This window comes from Schistocerca cancellata, chromosome 12 (assembly GCF_023864275.1).
Source record: "Schistocerca cancellata isolate TAMUIC-IGC-003103 chromosome 12, iqSchCanc2.1, whole genome shotgun sequence".
Classification (NCBI taxonomy): domain Eukaryota; kingdom Metazoa; phylum Arthropoda; class Insecta; order Orthoptera; family Acrididae; genus Schistocerca; species Schistocerca cancellata.
Window position 1 is genome coordinate 49,842,106 of NC_064637.1, and position 26,275 is coordinate 49,868,380.

General features: G+C 44.4%; 1 protein-coding gene across 1 annotated transcript in view; it reads left to right on the forward strand.

The window, feature by feature from the left end:
• The window catches only part of LOC126109443 (insulin-like growth factor-binding protein complex acid labile subunit), a gene marked incomplete at its 5' end in the record, with an annotated part of 81,423 nt that overhangs the window by 24,134 nt on the left and 31,014 nt on the right, over positions 1-26,275 (forward strand). Inside the window, one exon of the mRNA XM_049914474.1 lies at positions 7,494-7,800. Coding sequence (XP_049770431.1) covers positions 7,494-7,800 — 307 coding nt within the window. The remainder of the gene's footprint in view (positions 1-7,493; positions 7,801-26,275) is intronic.

Here is a 26,275-nt window from a genome sequence, read left to right on the forward strand (position 1 = left end):
TTACTCTGCTGAAATGTAGGGTTTCGCAGGGATCGAATGAAGGGTAGAGCCACGGGTCGTGACACATCAGACATGTAACGTCAACTGTTCAAAGTGCCGAGAAGTGTAACCAATGGCAGCCCATACCATCACTCCGGGTGATACGCCAGTATGGCGATGACGTATACACGCCTCAAATGTGCGTTCACCGCGATGTCGCCAAACACGGATGCGACCATCATGATGCTGTAAATAGAATCTGGATTCATCCGAAACATTGACATCTCGCCATTCGTGCATCCAGGTTAGTCGTTCAGTACACAATCGGAGGCGCTCCTGTTTGTGATTCAGCATCAAGGGTAACCGCAGCCATGGTCTCCGAGCTGGTAGTCCATGCTGCTGCAAACGTCGCCGGCCGTTGTGGCCGAGCGCTTCTAGGCGCTTCAGTCTGGAACCATGCGACCGCTACGGTCGCAGGTTCGAATCCTGCCTCGGGCATGGATGTATCCTCCTTAGGTTACTTAGCTTTAAATAGTTTTAAGTTCTAAGGGACTGATGTCCTCAGGTGTTAAATCCCATAGTGGTCAGAGTATTTTGAACCATTTTTTGCAAACGTCGTCGAACTGTTCGCCCAGATACTTGTTGTCTTGCAAACGTTCCCATCTCTTGACTCTGGGATCGAGACGTGGCTGCACGATCTGTTACAACTATGCGGATAAGGTGCCTGTCATCTCGACTGCTAGTGATACGACGCCGATGCGATCCAACACGGCGTTCCGTATTACCCTCCTGAACCCACCGATTCCATATTCCATATTCACCTAGGAGTCAAGCAGTATATTGCTCCCGAGGTATCTGATGGCGCTGAGCACTATGAGACTTAACATCTGAGGTCATCAGTCTCCTAGAACTTACAACTACTTAAACCTAACTAACCTAAGGACATTACACACATCCATGCCCGACGCAGGATTCGAACATGCGACCGTAGCTGTCGCTCGGTTCCGGAATGTAGCGCCTGGAGCCGCACGTCCACTCCGGCCGGCGACGTATCTGACTTTCTCTCTATTCACAAGACGTGTACATTAGTACGTTCTGAAGGAATGATTTGCATTTGAACCCATGTCGGCCCGCGGGTCCGCTGTTAACATCAGTATTGCGGTACAACACCCGCTACGGATAAAACGTGCCTGCGGCATTCGTTGTCGCCATAAACCCAGTGTCAAATCAGTGAGATTGAAAGAGAACGCATTACTGGCATGACAGAATTGAGATGCCCGCTAAACCCCCTAGGCAGAACAGGTGATTAGGATTGTGCAAAGGGCCAAATAAGATGTCGGTCAGATTCACTCAAAATTGTAATTTATTGTAATTTAATAACATCTCTAAACCAAAACGGCACATAGCCGAACCTTTAGAAGTACGAATTTAAAAAAGGGAATTATTTCACGTCTGAAGGCCTCCAAACAAGAAATCTTAAAGCAACAGGATAAATCTCAAGTGGCAAAAACATGCAGTTAAAATAGCAAATAAAATAATTATCATATATATATATATATATATATATATATATATATATATATATATATATATACATGGTTATTACAAATGATTGAAGCGATTTCACAGCTCTACAATAACTTTATTATTTGAGATATTTTCACAATGCTTTGCACACACATACAAAAACTCAAAAAGTTTTTTTAGGCATTCACAAATGTTCGAGATGTGCCCCTTTAGTGATTCGGCAGACATCAAGCCGATAATCAAGTTCCTCCCACACTCGGCGCAGCATGTCCCCATCAATGAGTTCGAAAGCATCGTTGATGCGAGCTCGCAGTTCTGGCACGTTTCTTGGTAGAGGAGGTTTAAACACTGAATCTTTCACATAACCCCACAGAAAGAAATCGAATGGGGTTAAGTCGGGAGAGCGTGGAGACCATGACATGAATTGCTGATCATGATCTCCACCACGACCGATCCATCGGTTTTCCAATCTCCTGTTTAAGAAATGCCGAACATCATGATGGAAGTGCGGTGGGGCACCATCCTGTTGAAAGATGAAGTCGGCGCTGTCGGTCTCCAGTTGTGGCATGAGCCAATTTTCCGCGGGCTACGCGTGAAACTTCCCCGCACGCGTTCAACCGTTTCTTCGCTCACTGCAGGCCGACCCGTTGATTTCCCCTTACAGAGGCATCCAGAAGCTTTAAACTGCGCATACCATCGCCGAATGGAGTTAGCAGTTGGTGGATCTTTGTTGAACTTCGCCCTGAAGTGTCGTTGCACTGTTATGACTGACTGATGTGAGTGCATTTCAAGCACGACATACGCTTTCTCGGCTCCTGTCGCCATTTTGCCTCACTGCGCTCTCGAGCGCTCTGACGGCAGAAACCTGAAGTGCGGCTTCAGCCGAACAAAACTTTATGAGTTTTTCTACGTATCTGTAGTGTGTCGTGACAATATGTCAATGAATGGAGCTACAGTGAATTTATGAAATCGCTTCAATCATTTGTAATAGCCCTGTATATATATATATATATATATATATATATATATATATATATATATATATATATAGAGTCCAAAACTGGACTACAGATCTGTTACGAAAAGACACAGTTCATGAGCACAAAGCGACTCTCATCTCTGAACACAAAGTATGGTACGATTTACAAAACGTCAAACTTCAAATACCTCGGTGAAACACTACAAATGAGTGGACATAACAGAGACTCAAACAGAAGAAAGAAAGACTAAACTGGACAAGGCATACAAAGTAGTGTGGAATCATTACAACAAGAAGTCTATCTCACAAAACGCCAAATTACGCCATTACGACACGGTGGTGCTCCCCGAGGCACTGTATGCAGCAGAGACCACACTAATCCTAGGGCATACACGTACGGATCAGACAATTAGAAGAAGTAGAACGGAAAATACTTAGGAAAATATTTGGCGCAACTAACAACAATCGAATATGGATCAGGAAAGCTACACAGGAACTATACAAACATACGGAGACAATCACAGAAAAGGTTAGAAAACGCGGAATACAATTCTATGGACACCTATACAGAATGCCATCACACAGGCTGACCAAACAGATCTTTGACTGGGTAACCACTAGAAACAACAAATGGGTGGCAGAGGTAGAAAACGACCTGAACCAACTCAACCTAACAGTAGACACAATAAACGACAGAATAAAATTCAGAAACATCATTAAGAAAAGTAAACTACATGAGATACAATGTGACAAACGTACAGGCATAAAATGGACCGAAGAACGCAAGCAAGATCACAGCCAGAAGATGAAAGAAATATGGGCAACCAAAAAGGCAATCAAGATGAAGCCGAAGACACAAAGCCGACAAGAAGCATGGACAGTGTAGTGGACTGACCCGACAGCCAATCCACTATGACAGGAAGCCGAAAGGCACGCGTTTAAGCTCACGCAGACTGGCGTGAGGTCTGGAACAGATTAAAGGAGTTGAGTCTAATAAATAAAATACGAAGTTGATGTAATACTTAACTTTAATCCATAATTGGAGAACATCGGTCTGATGGTTCATGCTTCATTAGATACATAGCAAAGGATAAATGGCGTCTTGCTAGGTCGTAGCAAATGACGTAGCTGGAGGCTATGCTAACTATCGCCTCGGCAAATGAGAGCGTATTTGTCAGTGTAGCATCGCTAGCAAAGTCGGCTGTACAACTGGGCCGAGTGCTAGGACGTCTCACTAGACCTGCCGTGTGGCGGCGCTCGGTCTGCAATCACTGACAGTGGCGACACGCGGGTCCGACGTATACTAACGGACCGCGGCCGATTTAAAGGCTACCACCTAGTAAGTGTGGTGTCTGGCAGTGACACCACAGACAGAGGACCGGAAACAGAAACACAGCGAGCGAATGAGGGAAGTTTGGGCAGCAAGGAAGGCAGCAAAAGGAACTGGCCATGTAGTTTAGTCCAAATGCGCTCTTTAAGGGCAAAACACCAATAATAATAATAATAATATATATATAAGGCTGAGAGCCTCAAGGCAAGGGTGAATAGACAAACATTACAAGATGCAATACAAACGGCTCAAGGCCCACAATAATACATCCAAGATTTTAAAATAAATTACCATAACCTTTTAAAGGCAGAAGGCGGCAATGTATTTTTTTCCTTTTTTTTTTTTTTTACTATAAGGATTTAAGTGGCTGAATGCCCACAATTGATTTTCCACAATTCAAAAATACATAAAATCTAGTAAAAGTAAGAATATTTTAAATCATTGTCTATGACAGATTATAAACAGGCAACTGGTGAGAAAGAAAATAAAGAAAACGGCACGCAGAAGCCTCCAGGGAGGTCGGTCTGCCTTTTTTCACTTAGGTGAGACAGGTGGTGAGCCCAACTACACTCGATCCGTCGGAACCCAACCAGGGGACAGCCACGGACCGACCAACAAAACGACTTGCTTGCCACCAATCGGTACCTGATAACTCAAACACAAAAAGTTAGGAACGTTATTATCCAGAATGATGTATGTATTAGCTGTCAAAATTACACACCATGTTGGCCAGCGGCAACAGGTGAGGAAAGGACGCTGCCTGAAATTACGTTAATGGGCAGGGCAAGCAACCGGAACACTAACGGCCGCAAGGCAGAAAACTCCGCTGGTAAACTTGAATCTGAAATACGGTAATATGGTTAACTTCACCTGAAACGAGCACTGCCTGAATTTACGTTAGTGGCCACGGCAGGTAACCAGAACACTAACGGCCACAAGGCAGGAAATTCCGCTGGTGCACTTGAATTGTAGTCAACCAATATAGTTAATTGGGCCGCATGGCGGCTACATTAAAACAATAGAAACACTCGGTGTTGCTCACAAGAAAAGCTCCCCAACAGCGAACCACCGAAACGAACTTAAATGGACGTGGCTTGGGTAATTGTAAGCTCTACTCAACTTTGACGTCATGGCTCGGTGAATCACGAAGCTCGTAGCGACAGGACAGCTCCACACGCGCTCCGACACTGCGCAGGGACAGCCAGCGGACCCAGGCAACTCCGCCGCGCGGAGATAACTTCCCTGCACCTCAGCAACTGACCGACTACCCAGTATGCCGACGACATCTAAAATAGTCGTCAACTGGAATAACACCAACCACGCACACGACCTGACACGTGCACGAAGACATGAACGATACCCAACAGTGGTTAACACCCGTTCTCCTCAGATCACTGAAGTTATGCACTGTCGGGCTGGGCTAGTAGAGGGATAGATGTTGTTGTTGTTGTTGTTGTTGTGGTCTTCAGTACTGAGACTGGTTTGATGCAGCTCTCCATGGTACTCTATCACGTGCAAGCTGCTTCATCTCCCAGTACCTACTGCAGCCTACATCCTTCTGAATCTGCTTAGTGTATTCATCTCTTGGTCTCCCTCCTCGATTTTTACCCTCCACACTGCCCTCCAGTACTAAATTGGTGATCCCTTGATGCCTCAGAACATGTCCTACCAACCGATCCCTTCTTCTAGTCAAGTTGTGCCACAAACTCCTCTCCTCCCCAATTCTATTCAATACCTCCTCATTAGTTATGTGATCTACCCATCTAATCTTCAGGATTCTTCTGTAGCACCACGTTTAGAAAGCTGCTATTCTCTTCTTGTGCAAACTAGTTACCGCCCATGTTTCACTTCCATACATGGCTGCACTCCATACAAATACTTTCAGAAACGACTTCCTGACATTTAAATCTATACTCGATGTCAACAAATTCATCTTCTTCAGAAACGCTTTCCTTGCCATTACCAGTCTACATTTTATATCCTCTCTACTTCGACCATCATCAGTTATTTTCTCCCCAAATAGCAAAACTCCTTTACTACTTTAAGTGTCTGATTTCCTAATCTAATTCCCTCAGCATCACCCGACTTAATTCGACTGCATTCCATTACCCTCGTTTTGCTTTTGTTGATGTTCATCTTATACCCTCCTTTCAAGAACCGTCCATTCCGTCCAACTGCTCTTGCAAGACCTTTGCTGTCTCTGACAGAATTGCAATGTCATCGGCGAACATCAAAGTTTTTATTCCTTTTCCGTGGATTTTAATGCCTACTCCGAACTTTTCTATGTTTCCTTTACTGCTTGCTCAATATACAGATTGAATAGCATCGGGAAGAGGCTACAACCCTCTCTCACTGCTTTCCCAACCACTGCTTCCCCTTCATGCATATGGACTATCAGACCAATTGTGTGATTGGATTGAAGAGTTCCTTGATAACAGAACGCAGCATGTCATTCTCAGTGGAGAGAAGTTTCCGAAGTAAAAATGATTTCAGGTGTGCCGCAGGGGAGTGTCGTAGGACCGTTGCTATTCACAATGTATATAATGACCTTGTGGATAACATCGGAAGTTCACTGAGGCTTTTTGAGGGTGATGCTGTGGTATATCGAGAGGTTGTATCAATGGACAATTGTACTGAAATGCAGGAGGATCTGCAACGGATTGACGTATGGTGCAGGGCATGGCAATTGAATCTCTGTGTAGACAAGTGTAATGTCCTGCGAATACACAGAAAGATAGATCCCTTGTCATTTAGCTACAATATAGCAGGTCAGCAACTGGAAGCAGTTGATTCCATACATTATCTGGGAGTAAGCATTAGGAGTGATTTAAAATTGAATGACCTTACAAAATTAATCGTCGGTAAAGCAGATGCCAGACTGAGATTCATTGGGAGAATCCTAAGGAAATGCAATCCGAAAACAAAGGAAGTGGGTTACAGTACACTTGTTCGCCCACTGCTTGAATACTGCTCACTAGTGTGGGATCCGTACCAGATAGGGTTGATATAAGAGATAGAGAAGATCCAACGAAGAGCAGCGCGCTTCGTTACAGGATCATTTAGTAATCGCGAAAGCGTTACGGAGATGATAGATAATCTCCAGTGGAAGACTCTTCAGGAGAGACTCTCAGTAGCTCCGCACGGTCTTTTGTTGATGTTTTGAGAACATACCTTCACCGAGGAGTCAAGCAGTATTTTGCTCCCTCCTACGTATATCTCGCGAAGAGACCGTGAGGATAAAATCAGAGAGATTAGAGCCCACACAGAGGCATACCGACAATCCTTCTTTCCACGAACAATACGAGACTGGAATAGAAGGGAGAACCGATAGAGGTACTCAAGGTACCCTCAGCCACACATCGTCAGGTGACTTGCGGAGTATGGACGTAGATGGAGATGTAGTACCGACCGGCCGCCGTGTCATCCACAGCCCACTGGCGTCACTGGATGCGGATATGGAGGGGCTCTCCCAGCCCTATGTCAGGTGACGAGACCGGAGCCGCTACTTCTCAGTCAAGTAGCTCCTCAGTTTGCGTCACATGGGCTGAGTGCACCCCGCACTGTATTTATATGTGGAGCCTTGATGTTACACTGTGTGTGAACAGATGTTGATCTGTGGACTGCCGTAACTACAGGTACGAGTAACTGGGACTGACACCGGTGCCGCCGCTGTTCCAGCTGGATCTTTCGGACAATCCACTGCTGGAGCTTCCAGCGGGTCTCCTCCAGCACTGCCCGCACCTGCGCTCGCTGAACTTCTCGAGGACGCACGTCTCGGCACTGCACCGCACTGCGTTCTCCAGGAACGCTGCCCTGGAGTCGCTGGACCTCTCCAGCAACAGCCTCCAGGCGCTGCCTGCGGCGCTGCTGCCCAACCACGGCCGCCTCTCCAGGCTGGACCTGTCCAGCAACCAGCTCCGCTCCATCCCGGAGAAGCTCTTCAGCGCCACGGGCGGTCTGCGGCTTCTCAACCTCAGCCACAACGGTGGGTCGCTCGCGTTTCGCTGCACTGGCTCCACGGTTCGCACAGTGGCCTTTGTCAAAAATAAACGTAACGCATTCCACGTATTTAGGGGAAGCACAGTCTGTTTCCTTCGATTATTCGACCGCCGACAATAAATGGAGTCGCATCCGTTTAATGTCTGGTAGTACGCGTGTGGCCGGCCGGTGTGGCCATGCGGTTCTAGGCGCTTCAGACCGGAACCGCGCGACCGCTACGGTCGCAGGTTCGAATCCTGCCTCGGGCATGTGTGTGTGTGTGTTTGATGTCCTTAGGTTAGTTAGGTTTAAGTAGTTCTAAGTTCTAGGGGACTGATGACCTCAGATGTTAAGTCCCATAGTGCTCAGAGCCAAGTATGTAATACGAAATGGCCACACAGAAATAATCGCAGATGAGGCAGATGACAGACTGACATTTATTGGAGGAATCCTTAGTAAATGCAGTTAGGCCATGAGAGAGGTAGCGTGCAAAACACATCTGTGACCGATACTTGGGTAATGATTCCCTGTCTGCGACGACTACCTGGTAGAAATAATAGAGGAGGCGCGGAAGATACAAAGAACAGCCCGTTTCGTTACAGGTTTGTGTAAAAAGCAAGGTTACTTGATTCTCGCCAGAATAACTGTTGCTTTCTCTACGTACCTCGCTATCGAGGCAACGGGCGTTCTCCTGACTATTTTGTTCAAAATTTTCAAATGGCTCTGAGCACTATGGGACTTAACTTTGGAGGTCATCAGTCCCCTAGAACTTAGAACTACTTAAACCTACCTAGCCCAAGGACATCATTCACATCCATGCCCGAGGCAGGATTCGAACCTGCGACCGTAGCGGTCGCTCGGTTTCAGACTGTAGCGTCTAGAACCGCTCGGTCACTCCGGCTGGCGACTATTTTCTTCATCATAAGAATAAACCTGATGTAAGCAAACACAAACGTGATGATTGGTCAGAAGCCGTAGCATACATACGCTGGTGTTGTTACGCTCTTGGAAGTAGGTCCTACTTACGTATTAGATATCCTATTACCAAGTTACGTTACATGAAACTTGAAGACAATCTAATGTACTGACAGCTGTCAACGTTTTTCTTAATCACGCTTTAGCTACGTAATATTTTTCAGAAACTTACAGAAAAATTGGGCTCTCAAATTTTTCGAGAGACCTTATTTAATATACACTGATGCCCATAAATTAAGGATAATTGCATAATGTGGTGCCACACAACGTGGCACAACACAAAACTTGCGCTAATAGCATAGGCACATAGGGAACACACACGACACAGATCTGTAAGTCCACAGTATTGCCATAAGTTGAGAAAACCGTCCCGATACACATGTGCTACAAAACGCCACTGTTTCCTGCGCATGTACCCCGACATCAATATGGGATATGATCACCATGCACACGTACACAGGCCGCACAACGGGTTGGCATACTCTGGATCAGGTGGTCGAGTAGCTGCTGGGGTATAGCCTCCCAGACTTGCACCAGTGCCTGTCGGAGCTCCTGAAGTCTCGTAGGCGTTTGCAGACGCGCAGCGAAACTTCTACCGAGAGCATCTCAGACGTGCTCGATGGGGTTTATGTCTGCAGAACTGGCAGCCCACTCCATTCGCCTGATATCTTCTGTTTCAAGGTACTCCTCCACTATGGGAGCTCGGTGGGACCGTGCGTTATCATCAACCAGGAGGAAGGTGGGACCTACTTCACCCCTGAAAAGCCGGACATATTGGTGTAAAATGACGTCTCAATACACCAGACCTGTTACAGTTCCTCTGTCAAAGACATGCAGGGGACTACGTGCACCAATCGTAATCCTACCCCACACCATCAAACCACGACCTCCATACAGGTACCTTTCAAGGACATTAAGGGGTTGGTATCTGGTTTCTGGTTCACGCCAGATGAAAACCCGGCGAGAATCGCTGTTTAGACTATACCTGGACTCGTTCGTGAACACAACCTGGGACCATTGTTCCAATGACCATGTACTGTGTTCTTGGCACCAGGCTTTACGGGCTCTCCTGTGAGCCGGGGTCAGTGGAATGCACCTTGCAGGTCTCCGGGAGAATAAGCCATGTCTGTTCAGTCGTCTGTAGACTGTGTGCCTGGAGACAACTGTTCCAGTGGCTGCGGTAAGGTCCCAAGCAAGGCTACCTGCAGTACTCCGTGGCCGTCTGCGGGCACTGATGGTGAGGTATCGGTCTTCTTGTGGTGTTGTACACTGTGGACGTCCCATACTGTAGCGGCTGGACACTTTCCTGTCTGCTGGAATCGTTGCCATAATCTTGAGATCACACTTTGTGGCACACGGAGGGCCCGTGCTACGACCTGCTGTGTTTGACCAGTCTTCAGCCGCCCTAGTATTCTACCCCTCATAACGTCATCAGTATGTGTTCTTTGAGCCATTTTCAACACGCAGTCACCATTAGCACGTCTGATAACGTGTGCGCACTTGCTCGTTGCACCGTACTCTGCCATGCACCGACACGCCTCTGCGTATGTGGACTGCTGCCAGCGGCAACGTGCGACGACCGCAGGTCAAATGCACCGCATGGTCATACCCCGAGATGATTTAAACCCGCAAACCGCCCACCAGAGCGCTGTTTCTCCATGTATCAGCATTATCCCTACTTATGAGCATGAGTGTAGTTGGGATACAAATGCATTTTGGATATATAGCGGAATTGATAGCCTAGTAGGTTCATAATGTGATTCAGTTTATGGATCAAGTCTCACGTTGGTCATTTTCTTTTCTTTCCATTTGTAATACCTATATCCCGTAATTGTAAAATTCATTATCGCTTTCTACAAAAAATGCACGTCTTCTTGTTTCTGATTACTAGAGACCGGATTACATGCATCATAAAAACCTTAAAATATGCAATCAAATGTGCATGAAAAATGCTTAAATATGCATGAAAAGTGTCTAAATATGCAAGACCAAATAATAAAAAATCATGGTAGTTACTGCGTGCATTATATCTCAGAGCCGAAGTTGTGCATATCAGTTACGAGGAAGAGCACCGGTCACGCGAAAAATCGGTACATTCAGAGTGCTAATATCATTTTCTGAACACTTCCTGGTAGAGGTTAGGAAGGGGGCCTTTCAGGGATTATTTTATAAAAATTTGTAAAATGCTGACGCATTACCGTGTTTGGAGAATTGTTCCTCCTTTGCTATTGTTGTCGGTAACTAGCGGATGCGATGCGAGTGAGTCGCAGGGAAACAATCGATACGCACAGGACCAACTTCGAGATATATCGCACGCGGAGGGGTACGCTAAGAATCTCCGTAATATCTTATTTAAAAGACAACATACAATCATGAATTTTTTTGAACAGCCTTAATTTTAATTAATACTATTGGACCACAGCATCATTTACAAAAGTGGTTCAAATGGCGCTGAGCACTATGGGACTGAACGTCTGAGGTCATCAGTCCCCTAGAACTTAGAACTACCTAAACCTAACTAACCTATGGACATCACACACATCCACGCCCGAGACAGGATTCGAACCTGCGACCGTAGTGGTGGCGCGGTTCCAGACTAGCGCCTAGAACCGCTCGGCCACTCCGGCCGGCCAGCATCATTTACATTTCATTTTACATTTTTTTACTATAGTAAACATAAACGACGAAGTACTGTTCCAAATGTTCCGTAGTGAGATTGTGTCTTCGATCACTCAAAACATTTTTATAAGCAGAAAAAGACCGTTCTGCATCAACTGAGGTAACTGGGCAGTATCTAAATTTCGTTGCTATGTTGGCACTTATTGTTTCTGGTGAAGCTAACCAGTTCCACTAATAAAACTACATCTACATCTGCATGGATACTCTGCAAATCACATTTAAGTGCCTGGCAGAGCGATCATCGAGCCACCTTCACAATTCTCTATTATTCCAATTTCGTATAGCGCGCGGAAAGAATGAACGCCTGTATCTTTACGTACGAGCTCTGATTTCCCTTATTTTATCATGGTGACCATTCCTCCCTACGTAGGTCGGTGTCAACAACATACTTTCGAATTCGGGGGAGAAAGTTGGTGATTCGAATTTCGTGAGAAGACTCCACCGCAACGAAAATGCCTTTGTTTTAATGATGTCCATCCCAAATCCCTTATCATTTCTGTGAAACTCTCTCCCCTATTTCGCGATAATACAAAACGTGCTGCCTTTCTTTGAACTTTTTCGAAGTACTCCGTCAGTCCTACCTGGTAAGGATCCCACACCGCGCAGCAGTATTCTAAAAGGGTGCAGACAAGCGTAGTGTAGGCAGTCTCCTTAGTAGGCCTGTTACATTTTCTAAGCATCCTGCCAATAAAACGCAGCCTTTGGTTAGCCTTCCCCACAACATTTTCTATGTGTTCCTTTCAATTTAAGTTGTTCGTAATTAAAATACCTGTCCGCCCTCGTGATCTCGCGGTAGCGTTCTCGCTTCCCGAGCACGGGGTTCCGGGTTCGATTCCCGGCGGGGTCAGAGATTTTTCCTGCCTCGAGATGACTGGGTGTTGTTGTGTCGTCTTCATCATCATCATTCATCCCCATTACGGTCGGAGGAAGGCAACGGCAAACCAACTCCATTAGGACCTTGCCTAGTAAGGTGGTGCGGGTCTCCCGCATCGTTCCCCTACGCTCTGTAAAGAAGCATCGGACTTCATTTCCATTTCATACCTAGGTATTTAGTTCAATTTACGGCTTTTAGATTAGATTGATTTATCGTGTAACCGAAGTTTAACGAATTCCTTTCAGCACTCATGTGCATGACCTCGCACTTTTCGTTATTTGGGGTCAACTGCCACTTTTCGCACCATTCAGATATTTTTTTATAAATCGTTTTGCAGTTTGTTTTGATCTTCCGATGACTATATTAGTCGATAAACGACTGCGCCATCTGCAAACAACCGAAGACGGCTGGTCAGATTGTCTCCCATAACGTTTATATAGATAAGGAACAGCAAAGGGCCTATAACACTACCTTGGGAAACGCCTGAAATCACTTCTGTTTTACTCGATGACTTTCCGTCAATTACTACGAACTGTGACCTCTCTGACAGGAAATCGAAAATTCAGTCACATAACTGAGACATTATTCCATAAGCACGCAATTTCACTAGAAGCCGCTTGTGTGGTACAGTGTCAAAAACCTTCCGTAAATCCACGAATACGGAATCGATATGAAATCCGTTGTAAATAGCACTCAGCACTTCATGCGAATTAATGTTTTCAAACTTTTCTTTGTGTTATCGGGAAAGCTTCCGGCAATGATGGGTTAACTAGAATAATTTTATTCATAAACTGAATAGATTCATTCAACGCCAAACCCTGAATTTGAAGCTTTTTAATACGTGCAGGTATATGGGAAAAACGAGTGCCAATCATAGCAATGTCTTTTTAAAATACCGGAATCATTAAAAACTTGCACTGGCAAACTGCCAAAGCCTCTGCAGTATCGAAGTCGTTTACTACCCCTCTAATGGCCTCTAAATGTTCATTGTGAAGCAACACAGCTTCGACCCACGTACCCCAACGGGTTTGGCGCTGATAACCTCGGTGTTGTGCGCCCCAAAAACACCAATCATCATCATCACCCAACGGGTTACCACTAGTTCGAGAGGCAAAGACACATTAGGTAGGTTTTTTTCTTTTTTTTTTTTTTTTTTGTTGGTCATGATCCAAGAAGGAGCCCTAGAAACACTTTCTTTGTCGATGAAATCAGTTTATATACATTTACGTATATGGAACGTACTTCTTCAGTAAGGCGATGTACTCCATCAGCAAAGCAAGTCACATGAATCAAATTGGGATAAAATACTCGGAGGCACTTTCCTGCTTTGATCATATAGGGAGCAGCGTCTGAAATAGACACGAACACCATTTCATCTGCAGAAGATTCTCGAAATATTTTCTAATTCCCTCATTCTCAAGTCTGGCGATCGTAGAACGATTTACTTTTTCAAGTTCTTTGCAGGCCGCTAAATGGGGAGAAGAGGGCTCTTCGTTTAAAGCACCAACAATTAAGTTAGCAATGTAACAGCCACAAGTGCCTGTAATTTCGTCAACTGAAATTCAAATAATGTTATCCTTGAGTTGATTGCGTATTTCTTCCAGATCGTTTGCATAAATCGTCGGTATTTCATTCTTACGCAATGTTGATTCATGTGGTATATTTTGATTTAAGCAATATTTGCGCAGGAAGTCTTAGAGGACAGGGTTTGCAAATTTGTGAAGTGAACTTCCGATGTTATCCACAAGGTCATTTATGTATATTGTGAATGGCAACGGTCCTACGACACTCCCCTGCGGCACACCTGAAATCACTCTTACTTCGGAAGACTTCTCTCCATTGAGAATGACATGCAGCGTTCTGTTATCTAGGAACTCTTCAATACAATCACACAATTGCTCTGACAGTCCGTATGCTCTTACTTTGTTCATTAAGGGACTGCGGGGAACTGTATCAAACGCCTTGCGGAAGTCAAGGAACATGGCATCTTACCTGGGAACCCGTGTCCATGCCCCTCTGAGTCTCGTGGACGAATAGCGCGAGCTGTGTATCACACGGTCGTCGTTTTCGAAACCCATACTGATTCCTACAGAGTAGATTCCTAGTCTCCAGAAGAGTCATTATACTCGAACATAATACGTGTTCCAAAATTCTACAACTGATCGACGTTAGAGATATAGGTCTATAGTTCTGCACATCTGTTCGACGTCCCTTCTTGAAAACGGGGATTACCTGTGCTCTTTTCCAATATTTTGGAACGCTACGCTCTTTTAGAGACATACGGTACAATGCTGCAAGGAAGAGGGCAAGTCTCTTCGCGTACTCTGTATTAAATCGAACTGGTATAAGAAAAAAATGGTTCAAATGGCTCTGAGCACTATGGGACTTAACAGCTGAGGTCATCAGTGCCCTAGAACTTAGAACTACTTGAACCTGACTAACCTAAGGCCAGCACACATATCTATGCCCGAGGCAGGATTCGAACCTGCGACCGTAGCGGTCGCGCTGTTCCGGACTGAAGCGCCTAGAACCGCTCGGCCACTCCGGCCGGTCGAACTGGTGTCCCATCAGGTCCAGCGGCCTTTCCTCTTTTGAGTAATTTTAATTGTTTTTCTGTCCCTCTGTCATCTATTTCGATATCTACCATTTTGTTATCTCTGCGACAATCTAGAGATTTATGGGCAGCCCTGCAGTATTCATAGTTCCCTCCAGCACTACTTCAGACATTAATCGGGTCCATGCCACGTCGTGTTGCGGCACTGCTGCATAATCTGTGGGGCCTACGCTATATTAGGCAGGTTTACCATTCTCTTTGACTCTTCAGTGTAACTTTTTTTGCAGTTGAGATGGAGCAGTAAGGGGCTAACCGTTTCGCTACTCCTACACCAGCGGCAATCATTGCATTTAACATCCTCCCTAAAGGCTACACGGAAATGTAGTGATATGATTCCAATGGTTCAAGGGGCTCCGGAACGCCCTATACTTGCAATGTTAAAATAACGCTTATAAATTACATCTTTCCTCACAAAGTATTTGAGGTAGGAAGTTGAACGTTTTACAGATTATTTATTGGAATATGGGCTACAACTTAACACAGGGATTTTACAAAATTTTAGTTCAGTTATTAAAGACGATTTTTTTCAATTGTAATGAAAATTCACAACATTTTTTTGCAATTTTTTATTTATATATTCAAAAATATACAGTTTTTTGGAAAAAGGCTGTTTTAAATTATGCAGAAGGTACTGTGTAACATTTACTGAAAGTTTGAAACAAATGTGTTTGGAAGATCGTTAGAAAACATGTAATTAGTATGAGAAAATAAAAGTTTTGGGAATCGAGCGACAAAGATTGGATTAACTTTTTAGTGCATTCCAGGTCCATAGGATGGATTATCTTCATCCTCTGCAAACTCCTCCTCCAGCTTCCTCTTGTTCCTCCTCCTGTTTACTCTTGCTTGTATTTCTAGAGTCTTTACAGCCCTGTCTGCAGCCCGAAGGCGTTCCTTGTCTAAAGCAAGCATCGCTCGTACCATGTTAGAATGTTATTATTTACAGTAATAACACATACCTTTGGCTTTCCAAAATTTCTCCTTTTCTTAAAAGCCTTCAGAGGATTTCTAATAACTTTACTTTTACTCATTATTATACTTCAACAAGACAGAGACTCAAGAAACAGAATTAATTACGAATATTTTCGAGATAACTACAGAGTAAATAAACATGAAACAATCGACAATCACACCAGTGATATATATTGAACCATCACAGGTTAGCCACAACACATACTTTATCTCAAATCACTAAAATGTACCTGATGAACACGGACGTTAATAATAGCACCATTTGACAGCAGTTTAACAGCGCCACAGTGGGTCACGCCCATGTAGAACACATTTCAAAAAAAATTTAAAAATAGTTGTAGTCTTCGGAATTGAATAAATTATATATCTATTAAAAGGTAATAGTCTGCAGATTCAGAAAACGCAAAAAAGTAAAAATTGAACTTTTCATGATTTTGAGCCTTTCCGGAGCCCCTCAAATGGCTCTGAGCACTATGGGACAACATCTGAGGTCATCAGTCCCTTAGAACGTAGATCTACTTAACCCTAACTAACCTAAGCACATCACACACTTCCATGCCCGAGGCAGGATTCGAACCAGCGACCGTAGCGGTCGCGCGGTTGCAGACAGTAGCGCCTAGAACCGCTCGGCCACTACGGCCGGCGTTAGTGATATGTTCATCTTATCTATAGCTGTGTTTTTTCTACACTATTATAACATCTCGAGATTGTACCGTGTGTATGGCAGGAAAACTCGCCGGACACTGAGGGTTTTGTTTTCATCCGCAGATCGGTCTGTGCAGAACCAGGGAGCGGGGTGACTCTTGGTAACCCAGCGGACTGGGGCTCCCACCCTCACGGGAGAAAGTTCACCCTGTAAAATACTGCCGGGCATTAAGACGAAACGGCCCTTAATTGCACCGGAAATTACTCTCTCGCTGCGGAAAATGGACTCTGGGCCCGCGAGGACGCTTCCCGACGCCTGCCATTTCCTTAATTTCCGCGACTTTTCCCCTGCCCTCGCCGTTACTGCGCGGAGGATTATGCGCAAGTCGTCGAGACTCGCTCAATCTTCTCGTGCAGGCCGTGCGTCGGGGCTGTCCCCATGGAAAGCTAGGTGCGTGTTCCCAATCCAGGGGAATTAAAGGAGCTAATTATTATAGAAGCAAAGTAAAAAACAGGAGAATTTAAAAAAAACAGCCGTTTGATTATAAATGATAAACAAATTAGCGTAACAAATAATGTTTAGGGGTTTTCTGAAGTATTCATTAGTCATCAAATGGAGGAAGAATGAAGAGACGCCGGCCGCTGTGGCCGAGCGGTTCTAGGCGCTTCATTCCGGAACCGCGCTACTGCTACGGTCGCAGGTTCGAATCCTGCCTCGGGCATGGATGTGTGTGATGTCCTTAAGTTAGTTAGGTTTAAGTAGTTCTAAGTTCTAGGGGACTGATGACCACAGCAGTGCCATAGTGCTTAGAGCGTTTTGAACCATTTGAATGAAGAGACATAGCAATTTTTACAACAGGATCAATGAAGGTAAGCGAGTATGCAATATCGAAACAAGTACGAATTCGGTGTGAATGCGTGGTTTGAGAGTGGTATATACTGAATAAATTTTCTGGGGCTTCCAAACGTGTCGTGAGCTTGAGGGGACGTTCTGGTTGTGACCGATGGAAAATCGATTTTTTTTGCATAATTTTTACTCCTGAAGTATACAGATTATGGCCGCAAAAGAATTTTTTCATTGTGAAAGCGTTTTAGAAGTTACAGTGTGCTGAATGGAGTCGTGCGCCGACCAAAATACAGGGCGGTCCATTGATAGTGACTGGGCCAAATATCTCACGAAATATGCATGAAACGTAAAAACTACAAACAACGAAACTCGTCTAGCTTTAAGGGGGAAACCAGGTGGCGCTATGGTTGGCCCGCTAGATGGCGCTGCCATAGGTCAAACGGATATCAACTGCGTTTTTTTTAAATAGGAACCCCCATTTTTATATTACATATTCGTGTAGTACGTAAAGAAACGTGAATGTGTTAGTTGGACCACTTTTTTCGCTTTGTGATAGATGGCGCTGTAATAGTCACAAACGTATAAGTACGTGGTACCACCTAACATTCCGCCAGTGCGGGCGGTTTTTGCTTCGTGATACATTACCCGTGTTAAAATGGACCGTTTACCAGCTGCGGGAAAGTTCGATATCGTGTTGATGTATGGCTATTGTGATCAGAATGCCCAACGGGCGTGTGCTATGTATGCTGCTCGGTATCCTGGACGACATCATCCAAGTGTCCGGATCGTACGCTGGACAGTCACGTTATTTAAGGAAACAGCAATTGGGCAGCCACATGTGAAACGTCAACCACGACCTGCAACAAATGATGATGCCCAACTAGGTGTTTTAGCTGCTGTCGCGGCTAATCCGCACATCAGCAGCAAACAAATTGTGCGAGGATCGGGAATATCAAAAACGTCGGTGTTGAGAATGCTACATCAACATCGATTGCACCCGTACCGTATTTCTATGCACCAGGAATTGCATTGCGACGACTTTGAACGTCGTGTACAGTTCTGTCTCTGGGCACAAGAGAAATTACGGGACGATGATTTTTTTGCACGCATTCTATTTAGCGACGAAGCGTCATTCGCAACAACGGTAACGTAAACCGGCATAATATGCACCATTGGGCAACGGAAAATCCACGATGGCTGCGACAAGTGGAACATCAGCGACCTTGGTGGGTTAATGTATGGTGCGGCATTATGGGAGGAAGGATAATTGACTCCCATTTTATAGATGGGAATCTAAATGGTGGAATGTATGCCCATTTCCTACGTAATGTTCTACCGATGTTACTACAAGATGTTTCACTGCATGACAGAATGGCGATATACTTCCAACATCATGGATGTCCGGCACATAGCTCGCGTGTGGTTGAAGCGGTATTGAATAGGATATTTTCTGACAGGAGGATTGGTCGTCGAAGCACCATACCATGGCCCGCACGTTCACCGGATCTGACGTCACCAGATTTCTTTCTGTGGGGAAAGTTGAAGGATATTTGCTATCGTGATCCACCGACAACGCCTGACAACATGCGTCAGCGCATTGTCAATGCATGTGCGAACATTACGGAAGGCGAACTACTCGCTGTTGAGAGGAATGTCGTTAAACGTATTGCCAAATGCATTGAGGTTAATGGTCATTATGGTGAGCATTCATTGCATTAATGTGATATTTACACCCTGTAACAGCATGCGTTCTCAGAAATTATAAGTTCACAAAGCTACATGTATTACATTGCAGCAACCGAAATAAAATGTTTAATCGTACCTACTTTCTGTATTTTAATTTAAAAAACCTACCTGTTACCAACTGTTCGTCTAAAATTGAGAGCCATATGTTTGTGACTATTACAGCGCCATCTATCACTAAGCGAAAAAAGTGGTCCAAGTAAAACATTCATATTTCTTTACGCATTACACGAATATGTAATAAAAATGGGGGTTCCTATTTTAAAATAACGCAGTTGATATCCGTTTGACCTATGGCAGCGCCATCTAGAGGGCGAACAATAGCGCCACCTGGTTTCCCCCTTCAAGCTAGGCAAGTTTCGTTCTTTGTATTTTTTCGTTTGACGCTTATTTCATGAGATATTTGGCCCGGTCACTATCAATGGACCATCCCGTATAGGCAGCTACAAGCCGAGTAGGAGGTCTCTAGACAGAGCAGAAGCTCGGAATAGGGAAGAACATTGACGGAAGTTGTCCGTGCTATTTCAGAGGATCTTTCGCGGCGTTATCCTTAGCAGATTTAGGGAAATAGCGGAAACCTAATTCAGGATGGTTGGACACTTGTTTGAACCATCGTCTTCCCAAATGCGACTCCAATGTGCTAACCACTGCGCCACATCGCTCGGTGGCAGATATAGGCACTGGATCAATTAGGTCAATAACCTTTTTGATTGGCAACTCCTTCTACGCTGTAGATGAATATCTTAACAGAGATTGTTATGCCAGCTTAAGTAGAAATGTCTTTTAGATTTCAGTTTTGTCAGCACTTGGTTGCAACAGTCAAACTTAGGTGTTTTGTGTATGATCAATTTACACTACTGGCAATTAAAATTGCAGATGGTAAACGGGTATTCATTGGTCTAATATATTATACTACAACTGACATGTGATTACATTTTCACGCACTTTAGGTGCATAGATACTGAGAAATCAGTACCCGGAACAACCATCTATGGCCGTAATAACTTCCTTGATACGCCTGGGCATTGAATCAAACAGAGCTTCGATGACTTGTACAGGTACAGCTGCCCATGCAGCTTCAACACGATACCAAACTTCATCAAGAGTAGTGACTAGCGTATTGTGACGAGCTAGTTGCTCGGCCACCATTGACCCAACGTTTTCAATTGGTGAGAGATCTGGAGAAAGCGCTGGCCAGGGCAGCAGCCGAACATTTTCTGTATCCAGAAAGGCCCGTACAGGACCTGCAACATGCGGTCGTGCATTATCCTGCTGAAATGAAGGGTTTCGCAGGGATGGAATGAAGGGTAGAGCTACGGGTCGTAACACATCTGAAATGTAACGTCCACTGTTCAAAGTGCCGTCAATGCGAACAAGAGGTGACCGAGACGCGTAACCAATGGCACTCCATACCATCACGCCAGGTGATACGCCAGTATGATGAAGAATACACGCTCCCAATGTGCGTTCACTGCGGTGTCGCCAAACACGGATGCGACCATCATGATGCTGTAAACAGAACCTGAATTCATCCGAAAAAATGACGTTTTGCCATTCGTGCACCCAGGTTCGTCGTTGAGTACACCATCGCAGGCACTCCTGTCTGTGACGCAGCGTCAAGAGTAACCGCATCCATTGTCTCCGAGCTGATAGTCCTTGCTACTGCAAACGTCGTCGAAGTGTTCCGGATCTGTTGACTCAGGATTTGAGATGTGGCTGCACGATCCGTTACAGCCATGCGGATAAGATGCCTGTCATCTCGACTGCTAGTGATACGAGGCCGTTGGGAACCAGCACGGCGTTCCGTATTACCATCCTAAACCCACCGATTCCATATTCTGCTAACAGTCATTGGATCTCGACCAACGCGAGCAGCAATGTCGTGATACGATAAACCGCAATCGCGATAGGCTACAATCCGACCTTTATCAAAGTCGGGAACGTGATGGTACGCATTTCTTCTCCTTACACGAGGCATCACATCAACGTTTCACCAGGCAACGCCGGTCAACTGCTGTTTGTGTATGAGAAATCGGTTGGAGACTTTCGTCATGGCAGCACGTTGCAGGTGTCGCCACCGGCGCCAACCTTGCGTGAATGCTCTGAGAAGCTAATCATTTACATATCACAACATCTGCATCGCGTCTGTAGCACGTCATCTTCGTCGTGTAGCAATTTTAATGGCCAGTAGTGTATTTATTCCTGTTCCGCAGACCCAGTATACAAGAGAATTGTATGGATGTGGAACGAGCCATTATTATACATGAGAACAGTAGCATACTTATAGATCGTAATAGATTGCAGTACGAGTCAAGGAACAAAATATGTTAACATTTACAAGCTTAGGCACTTCCTAAAGTAAAACAGGGGTACAAAACAATACAATAGTAAATTACAATTATTCCATATTAAGATATAACTTCTCTAGAAGTGAAGTACATTGTTATTCTGACTTAGGTCATCATGTTCATGGGTTACAAATACACTCCTGGAAATGGAAAAAAGAACACATTGACACCGGTGTGTCAAACCCACCATACTTGCTCCGGACACTGCGAGAGGGCTGTACAAGCAATGATCACACGCACGGCACAGCGGACACACCAGGAACCGCGGTGTTGGCCGTCGAATGGCGCTAGCTGCGCAGCATTTGTGCACCGCCGCCGTCAGTGTCAGCCAGTTTGCCGTGGCATACGGAGCTCCATCGCAGTCTTTAACACTGGTAGCATGCCGCGACAGCGTGGACGTGAACCGTATGTGCAGTTGACGGACTTTGAGCGAGGGCGTATAGTGGGCATGCGGGAGGCCGGGTGGACGTACCGCCGAATTGCTCAACACGTGGGGCGTGAGGTCTCCACAGTACATCGATGTTGTCGCCAGTGGTCGGCGGAAGGTGCACGTGCCCGTCGACCTGGGACCGGACCGCAGCGACGCACGGATGCACGCCAAGACCGTAGGATCCTACGCAGTGCCGTAGGGGACCGCACCGCCACTTCCCAGCAAATTAGGGACACTGTCGCTCCTGGGGTATCGGCGAGGACCATTCGCAACCGTCTCCATGAAGCTGGGCTACGGTCCCGCACACCGTTAGGCCGTCTTTCGCTCACGCCCCAACATCGTGCAGCCCACCTCCAGTGGTGTCGCGACAGGCGTGAATGGAGGGACGAATGGAGACGTGTCGTCTTCAGCGATGAGAGTCGCTTCTGCCTTGGTGCCAATGATGGTCGTATGCGTGTTTGGCGCCGTGCAGGTGAGCGCCACAATCAGGACTGCATACGACCGAGGCACACAGGGCCAACACCCGGCATCATGGTGTGGGGAGCGATCTCCTACACTGGCCGTACACCACTGGTGATCGTCGAGGGGACATTGAATAGTGCACGGTACATCCAAACCGTCATCGAACCCATCGTTCTACCATTCCTAGACCGGCATGGGAACTTGCTGTTCCAACAGGACAATGCACGTCCGCATGTATCCCGTGCCACCCAACGTGCTCTAGAAGGTGTAAGTCAACTACCCTGGCCAGCAAGATCTCCGGATCTGTCCCCCATTGAGCATGTTTGGGACTGGATGAAGCGTCGTCTCACGCGGTCTGCACGTCCAGCACGAACGCTGGTCCAACTGAGGCGCCAGGTGGAAATGGCATGGCAAGCCGTTCCACAGGACTACATCCAACATCTCTACGATCGTCTCCATGGGAGAATAGCAGCCTGCATTGCTGCGAAAGGTGGATATACACTGTACTAGTGCCGACATTGTGCATGCTCTGTTGCCTGTGTCTATGTGCCTGTGGTTCTGTCAGTGTGATCATGTGATGTATCTGACCCCAGGAATGTGTCAATAAAGTTTCCCCTTCCTGGGACAATGAATTCACGGTGTTCTTATTTCAATTTCCAGGAGTGTAGTAGCAGCAAATATTACAATCAGTACTACATATCTCACTTACAATATAGAAGTGTTTATGTATAACAACTCATCAGGAGAGTTAAAGGAATGTTCCAAAAGATGTTCTTTTAATTTACTTTTAAATCGTGTTATTACACTAATAAGATCTCTTACGTCCATAGCAAGTGCATTAAACACCTTTTTGCTTGCGTAGTATTACGCTCAAGTTGTTTCCATCCACATGCAAGTCGTGTTTTGATCTTGTGTCATAGTCATGATAGTCACTGTTGTGCATGCGTAGGCTCTTAACTAAAAAGGACATACGGGTTAGGCCACATTGTGAGGTCACTGTCAATATTTTTTGTATTTTAAAAAGTTTTGGGTATGAATGATTCCTATCCACTCCATTTAGAATTCGGATTGCTCTCTTGTGTGTGACAAATAACTCATGTGCCGTGGGTTGATTTCCCCAAAACATTATGCTATATGACAAGAAAAAATGAAAATAGTCAAAATAAGCAGCCTTAACAGTGTCAGTATTTGCAGTCGCTGCAGTACCTAAAGTATAAGTTGCTGAACTATGTCTTTTTATCAAGTCGACTATATCTCACAAGCAGTTTAATTTATTGTCGATGTGGAGGCCTAAAAATTTAGAGGAATATACCTTATGTATATCTTGATCATTTCAGCTTAGACTTATGTCCTCCTGCACTTTATTAGACCCATGAAAATGAACTATTGTTTTTTTTTAATTTAAATGCGGACTATGTAGGTGAACAATTTATACAGATCATTGAACAGAAAGTTAGCATATATTGCAGTGTCACTGCCAGGTGTTTTTTCAACAAAAATATCTGTAAAGAGAGTAAATTTGGTAGTAGCTTTTGTACAGAGTGGAAGGTCATTAATAAAAATAAGAAAGAGCGAGGGGCCCAGCACAGAACCTTACGGCACTCCTGTACTTACTGTTCCCCAACCAGATGACGCTATTGTGCAATTTCAATGATTAAGCGATGCCCTCTGCTTTCTATCACTTAAGTATGATCGAGGCTACATACCCATTGTGACACTTAAAAAAATGGTTCAAAATTCTCTGAGCACTATGGGACTTAACTGCTGAGGTCATCAGTCCCCTAGAACTTAGGACTACTTAAACCTAACTAACCTAAGGACATCACACACATCCATGCCCGAGGCAGGATTCGAACATGCGACAGTAGCGGTCGCGCGGTTCCAGACTGTAGCGCCTTGAACCGCTCGGCCACTCTGGCCGGAGTGACACTTAAAACCCCAGAACACAATTTATCACGTAATAACGCTCTACGGCGTTTAGAGGTGGTTTACACTTTTTTTTTTTTTTTTGCTGCAAATAGGCCATCTGAGGACCGTATTCCAATTTCAGTTCTTCATTCTTTGTTCCTTTCTTTTCTTCCAGTACGCTTTCATCTATTCACTGTGTTTCTTCTTTCTGTCTTCAGACCGTTTTGAACCAGTCTTTTTAGCTACCCTGTCTTCGAATCATTCCATTCAATGCTTCTTCCCGAAAGGCTTCTCTGTTCTTTACATCTTCTGTTTTTATATTTCTTTCTAAATCCTTTTTTACCTCGTTCACCCAGCTTCTTGTGGATTTCTTATCCCATAAATATTTGAATATCTTATTAGTTAACCTACTGTCTTGCCTTAGACCTATATGGCTAAAAAACATATCTTCTTTTTCTCATTAAGTTTGAAATATTTTATTTATTTTGGTATATTTCAGCATTACTTCGTAATTTCCAGCCGTTTGCTGGCCCTAATATTTTCCTTGTAATTCGCCTTAGTAGTGCTTCTAATTTATCTAAATTACAGTTTAACGTCAGGCATTCGCTGGCATATAGGGGTTCTCGCTTCACTGCTGTGATGTTTTGCCTTATTGTTGCATTTTTGGATAGGTGCTTTTTACAATAGAGACTTTTAATTTTTAAATCAACGCACCGACATTTCACTGTATTTTTGCATATTTAATTACGACCCAGGTTTCGGCCTTTTATGCCATTTTCAAGAGATTGATTTCATGTGATTAACATATATTGAAACATGGGTTGTAATTAAATAAACAACAATACAATGAAATGGCGGTGTGTTCAGATAAAAATTATTGTATGACTGCTACTCAGAAACATCAAAAACGATTATAGAGCTTTCCGTGATACCAGATGCTCCCCCTATTTTATGCAACTTGTCCTCTAGTCCACATTTTTCCAAAGCATTTTCTATAATTATCTCCCCTGAATATTTGAATTTCTATATACTCTCTATTTGGGTAGTATCTATTTTCAGGAATTTTGGAGTGTGCTTAACGTTTGTTAAGCAGATATTCTTAAACCAGTTTTGCTGGCTATTTCTTCCAGGACATATATTTGTGTATAGCAGATGCCACATTTTCGGAAAGTATAGCAAAATCGTCCTAAAATGCAAAGACAGTTGATTTCGACCTTTCTGCTTCCTCTTCCTAACCTTATAAGCGAAATGAAGAGTTCAGTAAGTTTTTCGTACCTGATTTCTACTATTTTCTACAAAACCCTATTAAAAAGAACTGGGGATAGGCCGTCACCTTGTCGTGCACCCGTTTTTATTTTGAAATTTCTCTCATAAATTTTATTTTACAGGTTGTATCTGTAACTGCTTACGCCAATTCTCGAATTATTTTATCTATAGTTTCTCTGTCAACAGAATGAAAATGCTTTTGGAAATCCACAGTCACTACAAAGTTGTATGAATTAAGCAAGCTGTGGTGAATTGCTGTCTTGAGATTAAATATTTGTTTTGAACATGACCTTCTCTTGCTAAAACCATCTTGATATTCATGTAACTGACTCGCTATTATTGTTTGCATTCTGATAAATAAAATCTTGGAAAATACTTTACACGCTACTGGCAGCAAAGAGATTCCGTTGTAGTTGTTTACATCCTGTTGATTACCTTTTTTGTAAAGTGGCTGTATCAAGGCAAATTTCCATTCCTCTGGGATTTTTTCTGTTTTCCAGATTTCTTAAAGAGAGTAAATTTAGCTCATTTGCTATATTTAGCCAGGACCACTTCAAAAGTTCAACTCTAACAGAATCTTCTCTACTAGCTATTTTGTTTTTGAGGAATTACTCCTTCAGTTTCTTCTATAGTGGTGGTAAATCTTCTTACAAAATTTCTTTAATATCTAAGAATTCCAATTTATGATTAAGTTCAGGACAGTTCAGAAGCTGATGCCAATA